The sequence below is a fragment of the Centruroides sculpturatus genome, unplaced genomic scaffold, assembly GCF_000671375.1.
Source record: "Centruroides sculpturatus isolate CEXI.00-Female unplaced genomic scaffold, Cexi_2.0 scaffold56, whole genome shotgun sequence".
Classification (NCBI taxonomy): Eukaryota; Metazoa; Arthropoda; class Arachnida; order Scorpiones; family Buthidae; genus Centruroides; species Centruroides sculpturatus.
In genome coordinates, this window is record NW_019384586.1 from 3,803 (window position 1) to 22,589 (window position 18,787).

Below are 18,787 nucleotides of genomic sequence, written 5' to 3' on the forward strand. Positions count from 1 at the left end.
AAACGTTCTCATATAATATTTCAAATTAATGGCTTTCAATCTAGTTTAATCTTATCGAACTTTATTATGTATGTATAAATAAACAGATTTATTACTAGTAATCATGGCTGGACTTAAGCTGCTTTCAGACTCTTGTTACGCCTTCTTTGATTGTTCATACGTAACATAACTTAAGAGCTTGTCTGAAACGCCGTTATGGCTCTAAGCTATAATATATAATACGCACTTCTTTCCACCAAATAATATATTTAAAAATATGAGGCCCTAAGCTATTAATTCACAGCATAAAATTATAAACTTACATGTGAAAATGACAAGGCCCTCAGCTATAGATTCGTAACGGGAGGTTCTAAGTTGTAGCTTATTTCCGGCTGTACTATTAACTAGATAATTTTATTTACAGAATATTTAAAATATGTAAGGTTTTTTATATTAATACGCCTTATTTATAACCTGTTTGTAAATATATTTGCAGTAGAAATTTTAGGTGACAAGTAACTGAAAGATATTCGGCATGCGATGTCGTCAATGTCACACAAAGAAGACACTCGCATCCCAAGTGTCCTTGGCCTTGACGTCAGTCTCGTGCTGCAAAATGGGCCGAGTTACCATTCCTTTCTATCTTTATGTGAATCGAAGCCCGATAAAGGAGCGCACCTCGAAATATTATCGATAAGGAGAAGACCCACGTGACAAATTGGTATATAATATATTGTTTGGTTCTTGCAAAACTTAAATCTAAATAAACTTTTGCTTAAAGGGGGAGTAAATTAAAATTTCTGAAGGTCAAGACTAATTATCGTGTATATAATTATTGTATAAATGTTCGTTGAGGATTATATTAACAATTATAGAATAATCTAAATTAATTTTACTAGAATTTTATATAGGACGGTAAGAGTAACGATTCTAATGACGTAATACATGCGTCATAAACACGTGTAAACAGTGTTTTAGTTACTACTATTTGGCTATTTAATAGTTAATTAAGGAACATGTCCAGATAAAAGGAAGCCAGAAGGCCATTTGGCCAGCACCCGAGCCACAGAGGGCCTTAAAATTTGGTGTATTATGTAGAAAAACACATTTTACTCACATACTTGTGATTTTCAGACTCATGGGGCCTCACCTTTTTTTCGGACCCTGCTAAACTGAGTATTAAAAGCTACTCAAACTCTCAGGCCCTGCTAGATAGGGTATTAACACCTATCAAATCCCTCCGACCTTGCTAGATAGAGCGTTAATACCTACTGGAGCTATATTTTTATAATAATATAACTGAATATATGAAATATTTAGTTTCTAAATTGCCGAATTAGTCGCATTTAAATTTTAAAATTTAAATTTCGCGGCCAAATGCATAAAATTTATCCATTTCCTGCATTAAACAATTGGTTATTGACTCGATCCACACCTGATTTTCGTTCGCTAGGGGGCGCGTATACGGCGGGAAAAAGGATCAAGCTCATCAGCGCCACCTAACGGATGTAAAACACATCGGGCTCGTCACATGATGGAACTATCCGGTCTCATTGGATCGCAATTTTCCCAAATCTCGAGAATTGTGTGAGGTGAGTCATTTTTCTCGCGTTTGTTCGCGGATTATTTTTGCTTGGATGCAGAAAATTTCTGCTCAAACATCGTCTTTAACTCTTATATTAATCGATGGAAATATATATATATTCGGAAATTAACACCAGGTCGGTGACATCAAACGGTTAAAAACGGAAGGGCAAACTATCACTTTCGACAATTAGCGAGGGAGGAAAATAGCCAAGAATAACGCTTCCCGCGGTTCATTTTGTCCTTCACACGTCAATAAACCCCCATCTTCGAGTGGAGGATTTTCAGTGATGACGAAAGATCTCCCGTTCTTTGGCGCTAAGTCGGGTCGCTATTAATAGGAACCGGCAGGGGGGAGGGAAACGCCTTTTTTAAAACTTCGGAAGGAAGGAAAATCCCGTTAAAAAAGCGAGAAAATCAACCCTGGCGTAGAAAATTTACGATTATGTTAATTGTTAGGGAACGAGACACAATAATTTAAGAGAAATTTTACAACACGAGGGCTCGGGGATGGTTTGTTTTTTCTTCTTGTTTTTAAGGGGATTTTCTCCTGACAGATCGGAGCGCTGTTAGCAAGAGCTTAGGAATGAAGAATACGAAGAGAACACAGGGATGGATGGATAGATAGATAGATAGATAGAAAGAGAGAATGGCACCGAGCCATTTTTCCCAAATTATCTCGTGAGATCTGTCACGCGCCGATTCAAACGACGAAGGACGACGCCGCGAGGAATTCTCTCTCTCCCCTTTGGGGTGGAGGCCCGAATTTTCTTTCGGGACTCCACGTCGCCGGAGCGCGTTCTTAGCGTTTCGAATCGGAAACCGCGATAAATTTCACGCATTTCTTACACGACGTAAGGGATATCACGTGTCGCCAATTGAAAAATTACGTCTACGAACGGAAAGATGCCACCACCAATTTCGGAGGGTTTGCAACACTGGAAACAAACACGAGGAGCCAAATATCGGAAACGTAAACGTGGTGTAAGGTCGCAGGGGGTGACGAGATTCCTATTTCCGGTCGGTTGTTTACAACGGTGGCCGATAACTCCGCGTGTTATCTGCGAAGAGCTAAGGAAATTCTAAGGATGCGACCGACTTTCACTTTTTAAAAATGGATTCACCAATCCTTCTTGTATATATATTATAGGTAAGAATTTGCATGTTTTTTACTTAATTAAAGCTCTCTTAAAATATAAATTTCGCTTGTTATCTGAGATGCGATCGCTTCGTTCGTCCCATCAATCATATTTTTAGATATAAATTTGCAAGCTCGACTTGGCAGGAGTTTCGGGTATCGAATTCTTTTTATCCAAAAAAAAAAATAAATAATTCTTTTTATAAATCCCGTGGATACTTCGATATTTAAAAAAAACATTCGTAAGTATTTTGTAAATATTTACGACACTTAGATACAGAAGGTAGCGTATAACTCGGTTAACTAAGTTTTGGGCCGTCCTGTACTTCATACAATATAAATTTGCTAGGAATGTAAGCCCGTATCTTCGAGTTTTTCGGATTTATGAGGTACTGGGGCGCCAGTTCGATGTTCGGAGGTATAAATAGACACGTGCTATTGGTACTGTAATTGTTAAGGTGTATCATTTATAAGAAGTCACCCCTCTAAAGCGAGTGGCAATTAAAAGGTTAGCAAAGGCACCATTTTATTTAATGTCAAATCAGCATTTCATTGCGGTATTTTTTATTTTTATTTTTTTTTACCTTTATGCTACAGAATAAAAGCTTCTTGTTGATGAGTTACACGATGTTTTATAGTGTTTTCTGTCATCTGTAGCAGAATATTGCCTAATAGATTTTTATTCTATGTCTAAATAACGTTTCTTTATAGTGTAAAGTTCGTGTTTAAGATGAGTTTTTACCCCTTAGAATCACACTAGTTTGTAAGGAATTCCGTTTCCTGTGTTTGTGTATGTATCGAAAAAATGTTAAGTCTGTTGAATTTTTGCTATGTGAAGAACGGAATCGCTCTCGACGAATGATTAGAACGGTCCAACATGTTTAGTATTGTTCACTTCCCCCAAAGGCATTCCCAAGCTTCCATTGTATAGCACCGAACCGGAATGGAGTATGTGTTTAGTGGTATTTTTGCTATTCACTTGTCATTTCTAGTCCCCAATTGTGATCCAACCAACTTTTTTTTTTATTTTTCTTTTCTGGTTACGTTCAGGTTGGAATAATGCAACACACTCAAACCCTCTCTTCTTCTAGTTACGTTCGAAAAGTGCAGTTCGCTTTCGATGTTTTAATTCCTGTGTGACGGCGAAGACAATTGTCACGTGCTGATTTTCATTCGCTCGTTGGGTAAGTCCCATTGAATATATAACACACGATAGTATTTCTGGTAACAAGGTTAAATGTTATTAGTCCAATATAGTTTGATATTAACCACGCACGCAGCACGAGCGATAAACTGATACCCGTTGTTCTTTATGCGATACGGAATTCTAGATTTGTAACGATCAATACTGTAAGTTGTTTGTGTGTTGAAAAATGTTATGTTTACGTCGTTTAATGTACTTGTCGATAAGTACGACATCCGGTCTGTAGCTTCGAATTGTTTTGTCTGTGTTGGGAGGTTTCGGGTGAGCCGGTCTCTCTTTCCTCGGAAGTACACACGTGTTATTATTGTCACTATGTTTGTCTGGGAGCATTTTTCCACGCCCCCAGACACGGAATATAATTTATTCGATGGAGTTTGTTTATGGTAAAATACTTTCTGCCCGATTGGCGTGGGCGCCGATGGGAATCGTACCACGCGGGAATCGTCTCGTTTGTTATTTTACAACCCCCCCTAAAGTGGATAAACTGTCAGGCGACATTCGAAACTCCGAATAGGCTTTTCAGGTATACGATTTTATAGCTTAGGGGCGTGAGATCGAAAGGAATGTTTCTCATTACCCCACTCGTTGAACGCTTCTTTCAACGAATCCGAGTGATTACGAGAGGGGGGAGACACGCGATAATTTCAAAGATTTCGAGATAGCGTGTCTCGTACAGCCCCTTTCTTTTGATACAGAAACGATTAAGTCAAATGTTTAGAAGTGTTTTTCTGGTGTTCATTTCTGTTTTATTTCATTTTTTTTTCTCTTTCAGGTTGAACAAACTCCCACCCCGTTTCTGCCAGATGGCAGCAGAAATTAGTCTCGTGATGCTGTTCCTCTTCGTTGGACATCTGCAACACAACCAGGTGAGTGCTCTTTCTGTTTATTTCACGTGTTACGTCGAAATTAGTAATGTAACGGCTCCTGTATACGGATAAAATTAATGTCACCGAATTTAACGACTGTAAAAGTTTGTAAGAGAGGTTACTGTTTGTCGTAACAGGAAAAGAATTCGTCAATATACGACTACTCGCTCGCGCTAGTCGCTGCGATTTATTGCCCCTTCCGTTGGGAGTAACAAAAATAAAATGGAGGATACGTTTAAATTATTATTCATTAAGCAACGATGACAGCCTTCGGGATATATTATTACTAGGGCAATCTGTTTTTACAGGCAACAAAATGGATGATATTTATTTAGCTAACGTTTAAACTAGTCTTGTTTACAGTAGTGTGAATTATAGTAAGCTTAATAATAGATTAAAAAGTACGCTTCCTATCGAATTTCTTCACTCGGAAAACCTCGATTTAACAGTTTACGTGACTCGTTTTCTATTTTTCCTTCAGGTAAAAGGGAGCTTCTGGCGTCCGGAAGGGGAGGGAAATGCAAGACCTTATCGCAGATCTTGGTCTTCCTGGTCTCCCTGGTCATTTTGTAGCAGAACTTGTGGGACTGGAATCATCTCAAGGACCAGGTTATGTCGAGGAAGGTAATAAAAATTAAATAAATAAGTAAATAAACCTTCTGGGTGTGACGTTTATATCGACTTCCATTTTTTTTTTTTTTTTGGTCGTCACAACGCTTCTTCTGGCTGTAATGAATTTTCTATTGGTTTATCTCGTAAAATAATAATAATAAAAGATATTAAAAATCATTTAATCTATAATCAGACTTCGATATAGCGCTATCTTGGTAAATCGCAATATTGAGGTTTGACTTTAATTCACGCGACTTTTAAACTTTAACCTTGTGTACGGATCTACTTCATTGTTTTTATATAATTCTTACTGTTCGAGATGCTTCGGTTTTGCGCCTCATCCGAATTACGTGGAGAACAAATGATGGCGCTAAATCGAGGTTTATATATAGACTTTATACGAAATCTTGCTCAGATGAATGTAGAGCTAATGGACGAGGGGGTTCCCAAAATTGGTTTATTATTATGTTTTTTCACCCTTCTTTAAATGTTCATGATTTTGTTTTCAAGATTGCAGGATTATACCCTGTGCATACGATTCGTGTGGTGCAGCCGACAGCAACACGTGAAACGTCTCACTCGAAGTACATTTTTGCAGTAATGGCATACTCCTTCAGAATTTGCTCTGTGGATTGGGAAAGGACTGAAGTGCAATTAATCAATCATGTTGAACTGAAATGGACTTTTAGATTATTTTGACAAAATATGATGTAAATTATCAAAACAAGAGTTAGATAAACATTAACAACGTTTAGATATTAATCGGATGATATACTACGGACCTCGTTTTAGCACTTTGTTCCTCTCATTTATTTTATAATTATAAAATAAACGAGAGAGATCGAAGTATAACAATTAACTTCCAACTTCCTCTGTTATTTAAGTAAAAAAGCTACAGCTCAGTGCCACGAGGGATCTTGTTCTGTTCTCAAATACAGTTTACACATATTGCCTTTTATTATTTGGTGAAGAAAAAAGGGCCTAATATAGGGTGGGGCTGCAACGAGTCTAAATTAGGTTCTATATATAAAGAGCCTGATTAAACCGCCCTTCTTGCCACGATTTTCCCTTCTATATCCCTAATCTTTGACCTTTAATAAGAGTACACATTAAAAAGTACATGAAATACAGCACTTAATACGCAGATCTAATATATTTATATTGCAGGGTGGATGAGAATAAGACACAGAATGGATTTTGCCCAGGAGAAACAGTCGAATATAGGATATGCAATACGCAGGTAAACCATTATATCTTATACAATATCTCTGGTTTTCACAAATTTCTTCAACCCGTAATTCTGGCTGGTTTTGATGTATGTGTTACAACTGATATACAATTTTTTAGAATTTAAATACGTAATTGGGCATGAAAGAATCTTGTAATACGCTTAGAAGCTTGCAGCTTCAAGTTTGGAGTATCTGCAATGCCACGTTGAAAGCGCTACTCTGGTGTTTTTCAGCCAGTGGCACACCATACCAAAACGTGATTTTGAATATCTGCATTATTTTATATAGAAAAATGTACAAAAATCGTAAAATGTGTACAAAAATTAAGAGGTTTTATATAATTTTTTAGCATCTTCACCACAAGTTTGTGTGCCACACACAAGCCAAGAATCACTGCACTGTTCTGATCACTTAATAAGTAGCTCATGGCGTAGTTAATAATTAACAAGGTTTTCTTCTATAATATTTACTAGAGGTATTTCAAAATTAATGTTTGTTTACTGTTTTAATTTATAGAAATGCCCCTTGGATTCTATAGACTTCCGCCAGTGGCAATGTTCCCTTTACAATAACCGACAAGTGGCTCAACAAATAGTCACAGAATGGATTCCGTATCTCAAAGGTAAAAGATTAATTGAGAATTTAATTTTAATTTACAATTATTTAACAATTATAACTAATTATTGAGCACGTGTAGGGATGGGATAGAGGGTAAAGAGCAGGGTCCCAGATATAGAGGGACTCCAAAATTTAATGCTTTATATAAAAATATGATATAAATTAATGCTTATTTTGATAAGTACTTGTTAGTTAATTGTTTTATTGATTTTATTTATGTATTTTTACGACTTTTCGATAAAAGGTGGGATCCACACTTGTGACTTGGGTCAGGTCATGTCACATCTGTCAATGCGGGGTGTTTAGTCTCGAGTTGTGTGAGTAGCAGTAATACGTATGTGTTGAGAGCGATACGTGTCATAAAGCACGTGTACTCTCACGTGGCTTGTCGGTAAATATTCCTTAATAAAAAATGGAGCGTTTAGAATTGACCATTTAAGATATTTCAACTTAAGTCATTGAAAGTCATCGTCCCGCGTGTGAAGTATCTCGATCCCATAGAATCGAATTTGATTGATAGAAATAAAAAGAATATCATAATGGCACAATTACATATAACGACGTCATAAAAACGTAATTGTAGCATCACTGTGACGTAATTATATACCATAATAATGGAGTTAGGAGCGAGAAGACGATAATGTAATTGAAGAAACTGATATTTCTATAACTTTTCTTAACTTTAAAGGTCGAAACGAATGCGAATTAAGGTGTCAGACAAAGGAGAAGGACCGCCATTACTCATTTGGTAAAGTTATGGATGGTACTAGTTGCTCCGATGGGCAGGGGAGCATTTGCGTTAATGGCAGGTGTTCGGTAAGTAAAAATGGCCCGTGATGTCGTAATTCCGACAATACGAATGAGAAAATACTATTTATATTTCTGCAGTCCGTCGGTTGCGATGGTAAAGTGGGATCGAAAGCTATGAAAGACGTATGTGGAGTGTGCGAAGGGGGCAACAAGACTTGCGTGTTCTACAGGAAAGTATACGTTGGCCAACCTTCGAAACCCGGTAGGAATTTTGTTTTCGTTTACCTTTCTGACTTAAATTACTTATTACTCTAATTACGTGTAGGATATCATCGCGTAGCCATCGTTCCAGAAGGGGCTAGTCAAGTGGAGATCCGTGACGACAGTCAAATCAACCAATTAGGTAAGGTATCCACTCAAAATTCCTATTGATGGGTGCCTCTAACAGCCATTTTTTGCAGCATTAACGGACGATCGTCACCAGTACATCGTCAATGGGCCGGGTGTATACAGTCGCGCGGCTCGTTACGGAGCTTTAGGTACATACGTAGAATACCAACGGTTACCTGGCAACAGGGAAATCATTCGTATCCCTGGACCTACAGACCGGAACTCTTACGTCGTGGTAAGTTTAGAAAAAGTGACTTAATCTATTTTATCATTATTAACTCCCCTTCTTAATCGAGACTAGGCATTAATGCGAGGCACCCATCCTGGTATCTACTACCAGTATTGGTTATCGAACGGGGGAGACAGAGGTAATAGATCTCATCCATATTTACAACCCGCACAACCCAGAGAAGAGAAAAGGAAAGATTCTAGGTATCATGAGTACGAGATCGAGGATTCGAGACCCAGAAAATGGAACAACGTTGAAATTATAGTTGACCGGGAAGATAAGGGACTAGTCCTTGTCAAGGTGAACGGGACGAAGAAAAACAGTAGCAGGAAATCAGGTAAGATCCGAGTCTTTAAGAGTGGATGAATGGCCCGGGAAGAAAATAATCCGAGCTTTGCTTCGGAAGGCTGCGCCAGATGTGACAAGGTCAAAGACCCCTCTCGAAATTACTGCCAGAGCACTTTCGGTAAGTGAGGCTTTTGTTTCCCCCATTTTCTAATAGCAAAAGTTCAAAGTTGTGTAATTTCAGTTCTAAGAGCCATTGTGACGGACGTGAAGAGGGCCGAAGGGAAAATTCGATACGAACTTCGTGTTATTCGGTCTTTCAAGAGCGGACAACCTCTACATCATAAAGAATATTTGTGGACGGCGGATCGTTGTAGATGCCCAAAATTGCGACGAAACAGGGAATATGTCATAATGGCGCGATTAAGGAGAAGGGGAAGAGAGAGCCGTTTGGTGGTCGATCGACGATCCTACGTCAGAAGATACAATCAAAAGAGGGGACGTCTCCTATTGAAGTTGAAAGAGAAACTTAATTGTCCCAAGTAATTTGTAAAAAGTATAAACTTCTCTTTTACGTCACGGATGTATATTTTTTAAATAAATATTCTAACGGAATATCCGGTTTTCTATTGAAGTGATTTCCATTAATGCAGAAAGAATGGCCATATATTCCAAGCTCGAAAATGAATTTAAATACCAAACAGCTAATTGGTTTGTTAGGTTGATTGGGCTATAAAGTTAAATAATTAAAAAGAAATTTGGCAGGAGATAGACTGCTAGGTCGCCATCTCGTGTTAAATATAATAAATTTTAATTTAATTAATTTAACACCTTGTTCTTACCATACAGACAGGTTGTTTGTTACTCTAGCAGGACCTCTGACCGTTTAGCATTCTATTTCTTACAGAATATTCTAAAATTTATTTTATTTTATTATTAAAATTTAATTAATTTATATTTAACAAGAGATGGCAGCCTGCCTACTGCCAAATTACTTTCTAAATATTTAGCTTTATAGCCCAATAAAGAATTCGCCCGTTTATTTTTAATTAAATTATAATATAATATTAATTAATTATTTAAAAGTTAAACCGTGTTATTACATACAGGAAGGCCCGTAACTCTTGGGATTTTTCTTGTTTTTTTACTTTAATTAGGAATTTGTATAATAAACGGCGTAGAATAATAGTAAAAAAAAGTGAAAAAAATAATTAGCTGAGTATACACAAGTCTTTGTGATCTATATATACTACATACTCCATATTACTTAGTCTGTAGATCTATCGTAGCTGGCATAAGTGACATTCTTGGATGGAAAGTAAAAAAAAAAATCAGAAATGTCAACCTTGAAACGAAAAACTAGTTCTTTAATATCTTTAAAAAAATAAAAATAGACACGCAAGGGTTGGCATATGATTTTTTAAGCAATAAAAATATTAAATTTACAGTTTCCTGCCTTAAAAAGTCTTCTTTCGTGTTCACTTCCATTATGAAACTTGTGATCAGCAAAAAAATATCATTAATCAGAAAATTGTATTTAGATTTTTTGATCAGTAATTCATCAGATTTATTCTTAAAATAGTCATCTCTTCCTTCCTCTTCAAAACTTAGACTTGTTGTGATCCTAAACTGTAGTATAGAACAAGTCCCCTCCGTAAAATATTGATACATGTAAAAATACGAGGCCCTAAGCCGTAGTTTGTTTAGTTTATGTGCAAATCCGGCCCTATTGTTGTGGCAGGAATTCTTCTTCGTGTATTTGTAACCTTTTCTAGCACTTATAGAGTGCCTTTTAATGTTTGATTCTGCGATGAATAAAGTCAAACTACCAATGCTGGACGATTCCAAACAGCGAACACCTGTAAACGGCGGTCAATTTTTCAGGACAGTTCAACAAAAACATGCGAAGTAACCTTGTAATGACGGCCATTTTTTTATGTTTGTGTCAGTGGCCGTTGTTCGAAGGTTTGTGTGTTTTCGTGAGTTTGCCATTGGTTTTCTTTACGATACAATATATTTAATTAACTGATCGAACTTGGTATAAGAATCAGTGAAGGATTTTTAACAGAGGTAAATTTAATGCATTGGGCCCCTTCTCACGGCCCAATCCTTGAGCCTTTTTGCTTAAAAAAATGGTAGCTATGTTGTTTAATTAAAAGCTTTTTATTAAAATTATAAGGAAAAATTTGGGGCCTCGCGGACCCTTTTAACTTGCTAACTACACTGAATATAAGTGAAGATCGCATTGATTTTAATAATTATAATACACTTTTTAACGCTAATTTATTGTAAAATTTCAAACATAGAAATCTTTTAGTTATTTATTTTAAAAATTTTATATTTTATGGCAAAAAGAAGAAGTTATCATTACGTAAAATACAGTCAACTATAAAAAGTAGCTATAAATAAATTTTTACTTAAACAAACCGTAAATAACTTGTAACAAAATTATAAATAACCGAGAAGAATAAGTAGTAAAAAGTAATGAATTTTATTAAACCAATGTAATCCTTATATAACATTTTATATTGGTGAAGTTTCCTAAACAGCAATGCCCCATACGTAACAATGATATTTCAGAAATGCCATTGTATTCCATACTTTACTTTTTATTATTACTAATAGATGGCGCCACAAGACGTTCCTATTCCCTATTGTTTTCATTCTCTATAGCACCATCTACTGGCATAAATATTGATTATATTTAAGATAATAACTAATGCATACTTATTGATATATATATACCTTTTGGCTGATTCTCCCCATTCTGGGTGCCCAGTCTTGCGTTATATGTATTGAGTCAATCACGCGAGACCATTCGGACATTCTGGATTATCTGCTGACGGATTAACGAACTTCTATTGCAGTGGCACGTTATCCTATCCTATGGGCCAAAAGGGCAATTGTCTGGGGCCCTTATCAACGGAGTTAAAAAACCATTATTTTTTTATAAGAAAATATCTTTTGAAGAAATTACCCCGAATAAAAACGTATAAAGTCAACACTGTACACAGGGCCCCTAATTTAAATTTTCCTGGGCCTCTCGAAACTATAACGCCCTACTGTTTTACTGTATAAAGTTGGTAATTTTTGGCCCACAAATGTACAAACACTATTATTAACTTCTTTCAAAATCTGAAATTCTCAGCGACTTTTGAAAATGATCCATAGTGTCAGGACCGTGCGGTAGATTTTCAAAGTATGATGCAAGTCTTCGAAATACCTCCTCTGAAATGCCGCTTATGCCACCCCTTAAATGCTGCTTATGCTCCATTACAGTGCCGCCTGATGCGGCCTCATCTCTCCATCATAGCACGGCACGGCCCTACATGGTTTAACAAGATAAATTTATGAAAATTTCATTCTCATTTTTAAAATTTTGCATGTTTATTATTAAGCAAATTCACGTTCTTAATACAGAAATTGCAATTCATAACTTGAATTTTATTCATCCGTTGGCAATTCAGTTAATGAACAGAATGTTTCATTAGTGTAACATTTGCATCTCAAAGGAGGGCCCGTGGATGGTGGAGGGAGGCACACTCCACAAACCTTATTTTTCTCCACGCAATAATTGTTACACAGGGTGTCATTGGGGCATCCTCTATGACGAGTCGGATGTAAAACTCCTTCTGTATGGAAACCACCTGAAATATTAAGATGGCAATTAATTTATTTCTAAAATGTAAAGATTAATATTTCTTCCATTTCCATTATTACACCTTCAAGTTTCTTAGTTGATTCTTACACATGGTAATTTAAACGTGTTGCATCCTTCACTATTGATATCACAAAATCGAGTTTAGCTGCTACAGTAGATGAGCTTTATTTACCTTTATATTTCCACATCATTCGCAAAATTGAGCGTGGTACATTTGCAGGTGGTTCACGCCTTGCTTGTGGTTTCCGCTTATCATTAGCATTATGAAAAATAATAGAAAATGACAAAAATACGTGAAAATAAACACTGCAAAGTAGATAAGTTCTGAAAAAAATGAGCCACCTGCTATATCAGGAAGCGTAGCGAAATTCATATTGCATAAGCGCCTGGGGGGGTTGAATTCGGAAGTATTCTGATACGTGCAGTTGAAATAATAAAATCCTAAATAAAAATTCGACTTACCGTAAAAAATTACTGCTGCCAAAGCAAGGTAAAAACAAGGCTTCATGGTTATTTCAAATTCAATATCTGCAGAGAAAACAAATTTCAATTAAACACCTCGAGGGAAGTAAAGTGAAGAATAATGGGGAGACAAACCTTTATATATGACTGAAAGCCGTTTCGTCATTTAAAATTGACCAATAAAAATTTATGCATTATTCAATATGTTATATGTCATAAATTTATTTTATAACTGGAAACGATGTATTTGCGTGTTCAATACAGGTTTAAAAATAAATAGTTCAAAGAAAAATAGACTGTTTTGTTTTCCAGTAATTATATAAAATATATTTGAATAAACTTGAAAAATAGAGTGGTTTTTGTGTTCAAAATGTCTACAGAAAAAACGAAATCAAGGCAGACCACAGAAGATGGAAAGTGTAGGACTACTTGATTTTGAGGGGCAGAATTTTCTTGCTCTTTCTGCTTTACGGGTATAAGAGGACATTCTTATCATATGAAGGTCATATAAGGTAATAAGTGTTAAAGTGCTGTAAATATTTTACTGATCCCACCTTCTCTTTAACCCCTCATCTACAACACAAAACCTAATACAGTGAAAACTGCTTAGGCGACCACCTGCATTCGACGGGCACTTGCCAAAACGGGCAAAAATTTCTGGCACCGAATAGTTTATCAATAGAATCTTTGTATAAGTTACCTGTATTAAACGACCACCTGTGTAACGCGACCGCGGGCATCGATTTTTGGTCCGAAACAACATACAACACCTGCAATAAGCGACCACTTTCGCAAATGTATCTGCTCTAAACTATTGTAAGAACCCATCTCAACAACGTTTCCACCTCCTAATATAATGAATTAGTCTAAACTCTCGTTCGAACCCATCTCGGACACTTCCCCCACCCTTGAAATTAGGTGCAGGTGTTAATAAATTAGTCTAGCAACAAAGGAAATTCATTTCAGTTTCCCCGCGTTTCTTTATGCAGCGCTCGAGAAGCGCTTTACAGCAAACACACTGAAACTGGTTTCTAATTGGCCAACACTGCTCGTGACACCATTTCGCTACACTCTCGCTGCATAAAGAAACGCGGGGATTGTTGGAAAATGTCCGAAATGCAAAGTGCTGTCGTTAGAAGATCGTATTAAAGTTATCACAACAGCAATTAGCGGCGAAGTTTAATTAACTGTGGGAAAACAAAATTTTTTTTACCCTACACCTACAGTATTTTCCTTGGGGGCGTAAAATATTGTACACGATACAATTAATCGGCTGATCTCATCGTTTGATAAAATCTATTTTTATTTATTTATTTTGAAGCTCATATACAGTACACGTGCGATAAATAGTTTCTGTATCAACCTACCTTATTTCCACGATATTTTTAGAAAAATAATATCCAAGTAATTTTCGCAGGCAAAATATTCAAAAAACAATAAACGCATTAATGCAAAAATCAGTTTTACTTCCTTTTTCGATTCCGCGATTGTAATGAAATCGTATAATGAGAAAAAATAATAAAATCGTTTTATTATTAATTAATAATTTTTCTTATTGTACTTAATTAATTAAGAAAATATTAAATATTAAAAAATACAGTATTTTTAAAGTTAAAATAAGATTAAACTAACGAAAACCAAAAGCAAAGTGATGGAGAGATAGGACGCGCTTGTATATTGATGACGTAATACACGTAACTGAGGAGCGAACGAAAAGAACCGAGTCGAATTAATTAAGTCGGAAAAAAGAAAGTGTGCATTATAATCGAGAAAATGCGAGTATTGTATTAATCTTTAAAGTATTGGTGTTAAATCTGTCTTATAATATCATGACGACTCCTGTAAATCGGGTTATCCGATAAGAATAAAATACAATACCAATATAGCCCTATAGTTGAAAAAATTGGCTTATTTTTTTCTCATCTCGAGTTTTGCTTAATAGAAATGGATAAAAAGTGCGCAAAATACGTACGGAAATACGGTATTACAGCAACACCTGTATTGAACGACCACCTGTCTAAAAGACCACTTTTTGTAGGAACCGTGGGTGGTCACCATAGACAGGTTTTACTGTAGTGTCAATTCACCATACAAGAAAGACATCGTCCGTACGCAAAATGTTTAGTCGGCAGAAAAGAGGGTAAGGGAAAGGGGAGGGGAAGAAGGAGGGAGAGAAGATAGACTGTAGAGAAAGGTAGGATCCCTCTGAACGGCGTACATATGGCTGCAGTACCCTATATGTTTGATTTTGGCGTGCAGTTTTTATGCTGCAAGGCCGTAGTCCACCAAAGGGTCTAAAAGTAAATCTGAGTGTAGCGGACACTAATAATTGAGTGCCGCCACGAATAGCTAAGTGTAGAAGTTAGTGTCAAGTGGCTGTTAGTAGGAAGACTTATATCTACTTAATACTAATAAAACTGAACACGATCGCAAATCTTAATGCTTAATTAATCTTAATACAATTCACTATATATAGAAATAACGCTGCCATGTTTCAGAAGTTTTGGTTCATCCGTTCTTCGATGCAATATAAAAAAAACACCGATACAAACACACACACAGAATTTTGTGTGTATTTGTATCGGCGTTTTATTTGGTTTAGTTTTAATTGATGGTATTAAATTTATCGATTAGGGGAGAGAGATTGTGTGAGTCACATTAATTTAATTACTTAAAAGTATTTTATGTAATTACTGGAAAACAAAGCTGTCTATTTTTTCCTTGAACTCTTTATTTTATAGTCTGTATTGTAGATGGAAATACATTATTTCCGGTTATAAAAAGTGTTACATATTGGCGTTAAATGAAGTAAATACTTTACGATCTTGTCATTAACCCGTGAATCGTTTTTACTCAGTTCTGTTCTTCTTCTGCCTGTGCCTTCTCCTAGGAGAGGTTGGCGGCCAGCAAATACCGCGAATCTGTGTTGTGAGTCTTATGAATAATTTCTTCAGTATCTAGTCCTGTCCAGTCTTTAAGGTCATCCATCTAGTATCGTCTTCTTCTTCCCCTTGATCTTCTTCCCTCAATATTTTCTTCTAATGTGAGTTTGGGGATTTCATATTTTTCTTCCCTCAATGTGTTCACAGTATGCTAGTTTTCTCCTCTTTATTATTTTTATTAATTCTCTTTTAGTATTTGCCATCTGTAACACTCTGTCATTAGTGGTTCTGCTAGACCACTTGATCTTCAACATTCTTCTGATTGCCCACATCTCAAAGGCCTCAATTTTCCTCTTCATGCCTTTTCGTAGTGTCCATGCCTCACATCCAGAAAGCCAAACGGGCCAAATGTAGCATCTTAGAGTTTTTAGTCTTAATTGTGAATTTAGTTTCTTTTCACACAGAATGTTTTCATCTGGCTAAACTTGTCTTTACCTTGTTCAATTCTGCATCGGATTTCCTTTGATACATTATTGTCTGTACTTTTTTAAAACTCTTTCCGTTCTGTAGACACTAAGAGGACCTCTTTTAGGAAACCCATTATAAGTTCGGCTAGGTATACACTGGTGCAGCCGAGTAGTGTGGGATGAGGCCCGACATATTTAGACAGACTAACTACCGAAAAATTATGAATGTTTTTCAACCCGATAGATTTAATTTTGGGTTTTTTTCTTTTTCTCTTTCCGCCCTGTGGGCACTAAGAGGGCCTCTCATAGCAGGCCCGTTATGGGTTCGGCCAGGCCCACAATGGGACGACCGGGTGAGGGACGAGGCCCGACATATCCGAACGGACCACCCCCGAAAAATGATTCCGGGAGTCTTATAGCAGTGGTTTTAAATGTTTTTCGTGTCGCGGACCCCTAAAATCCCACACCCTAATGATCTGCGGACTCTGGCCGCGGCACCTGGACAGCTAGAAGCCCACGGACTACCTGTTGAGTAACGCGGCCCTAGTGTTAGTAGTTGCCATCTTAACCGCCCGGCCACCGGGCTTTCCCTTCACAGCAATAGAAAAATTTGTCATTTCCTTTTTAACGATGCTTGTTCTTTTAATTTTAATATTTTTAAAAATTGTTTGATGCAACATAAATATACTATTTCATTTTTATTTATTTTTTGAGTTTATTATTATTATTATTAATTAAATAAATATTTTACCTTCTTAAAGCGCCTCTATCGGCTATCTTACGAAATAGATTTGCTAATTTGATTAAGTAGCACGTGGTATTATTTTGAAGTGTAATTTTTGTTATTTTAATATGAATAGGTAAATTTCTGTTAATATTTGATTTGATCATTATTTTCATTATAAAGTCTATATTAGTTATGTAAATTTAAATCTTAGTTGTGTTAATATTTTAATATTTGTTTGTTCACTAATGCTATGGGACTTACATGACCATTTAAATTAATGTCTTAATTTGTAAAATGCCATTTAATGTTTAATTTAAATTAATATATCGACGTCATGATTGATGATAAAGTCTCTAACAGAGTTTTATTTAATTTGCAAAGGATACATATATACATATTATTTTCATGTTATTTAAAGACTAATATTTGCTTTGATAATGGCTTAATTTTCAACAGATTGTAAGAAATCAGTGTAAGAAGAGCATCTAAATGTTCATTAAAAGGTGTCCCAACTAATGTTCCCTCTAATTTTCATATAGCTATGCAGTGTTGAAATGTATCAGACAAGAAATCCATTAAATGTTCATAAAAACTTTCTTGCTTAGAATCAGTCATACTATTTACTGGAATATTACAGATTCCTTCTGTATAAAATTATTTGGATTGTCATGAAATTCTGTTGGTTGCGTGTGTGTGTGGAAATAAAAGCACCTGTTGAAACTCCATAGAAATCAGTGTGTGGCTGTGCATGTAGCTGTCCTTAGAGGGAACATTGGTCCTAACTATTTTTTGTTGTCACAAGTTGCAGAACATCATTCATGTTATTCTGCACAGAATGCTCTTTTGCAGTGATTGCTATATAGGGTACTTTCTACATTCTTTTAATAGACAGATGAAATAGATAGTTTTTTTGAGAGTTCAGGTTCTTGTTTTTCTGCATTAACCTTAATTAATTTTATCAGTGTGCTAAGTTAATGCTGAAAAGTTGTGAGTTTACACCAATTTTCTAACCAAGGTTCTATCAACTACTTGTGAAGTTTATCATAACATCTTTGTTCAGTTTTTTAACAGTAAGAACAAGGGCAAATCCAGAGGATGCTTATGGTGATGAAGTACCTGTTTGATATCAAAGCAATCAGTTTTGTTACTTTAGAATAAAAATAAAAATAATAATGCATATAGAGTGACTGCAGTGAGGCACGATTAAGTATCTAAAGTATAATAATTTCTAAGGTAATTGAGGAACATTCTCTGAAAAATGACAGAGTGCATGTGCTTAGATCCCTCTGAATCTATCTTGAGCAGTACTCATATTCTCAAAATCCTGGATATGACTTTTATCTTCCCATTTTCTGGCTTTTTATACCAGAACATTACTAATATCAACAAAACATATGTTGAGCTTTCAAAGTTTAATTAAACAATAATATTAAAGTTTTGTAAAATCTAAGAATCTAATTCAATGAGCTATGTATAAGGACATCTGCCTATGACTTTACATAATTGCCATATTCAATTACAGTTGTCCCTTGATAATCCGACAGGTATGGGACCAAAGGTGTGTCAGATTACCAAAAGTGTCCGGATTACCGAAAATAATTACATATTTCACATTGTTTTGCTAGCAGTAACTTACAATATTCTCTACTCCAACTGTTCGAACAGAACTGCTCACATAAAACACACGAAATGTGTGTCATCGAG

The 18,787-nt window shown here is 35.9% G+C and overlaps 3 protein-coding genes across 7 annotated transcripts in view; all 3 read left to right on the forward strand.

The window, feature by feature from the left end:
• Positions 1–1,432: 1,432 nt before the first annotated feature.
• LOC111624606 (ADAMTS-like protein 5) lies at positions 1,433–9,516 on the forward strand. Of its 5 annotated transcripts, none has more exons than XM_023367499.1 (12): positions 1,433–1,571; positions 4,678–4,771; positions 5,253–5,395; positions 6,551–6,623; positions 7,129–7,234; positions 7,919–8,046; positions 8,119–8,242; positions 8,306–8,383; positions 8,442–8,605; positions 8,672–8,936; positions 9,006–9,065; positions 9,129–9,516. In XM_023367499.1, exons 2-12 carry the CDS (start codon positions 4,709–4,711, stop codon positions 9,428–9,430), a joined length of 1,506 nt encoding a protein of 501 aa, XP_023223267.1. In that variant the 5' UTR covers positions 1,433–1,571; positions 4,678–4,708; the 3' UTR covers positions 9,431–9,516. The 5 variants fall into 5 exon arrangements, with proteins under 5 accessions (XP_023223267.1, XP_023223270.1, XP_023223268.1 ...); XM_023367502.1 differs by lacking the exon at positions 1,433–1,571 and adding an exon at positions 2,291–2,713; XM_023367500.1 differs by lacking the exon at positions 1,433–1,571 and adding an exon at positions 3,763–3,885.
• Positions 9,517–17,115: 7,599 nt separating this feature from the next.
• The window catches only part of LOC111624607 (ATP-dependent RNA helicase DDX51-like), a 12,617-nt gene continuing 10,945 nt past the window's right edge, over positions 17,116–18,787 (forward strand). The window contains exon 1 of the mRNA XM_023367503.1: positions 17,116–17,216. Within this exon, the coding sequence (XP_023223271.1) occupies positions 17,209–17,216 (8 nt within the window). The 5' untranslated portion in view covers positions 17,116–17,208. The remainder of the gene's footprint in view (positions 17,217–18,787) is intronic.
• LOC111624608 overlaps positions 17,396–18,787 on the forward strand; it is a 16,434-nt gene continuing 15,042 nt past the window's right edge. Inside the window, exon 1 of the mRNA XM_023367504.1 lies at positions 17,396–17,586. The gene's annotated coding sequence lies outside the window, so the exon portion shown is untranslated. The remainder of the gene's footprint in view (positions 17,587–18,787) is intronic.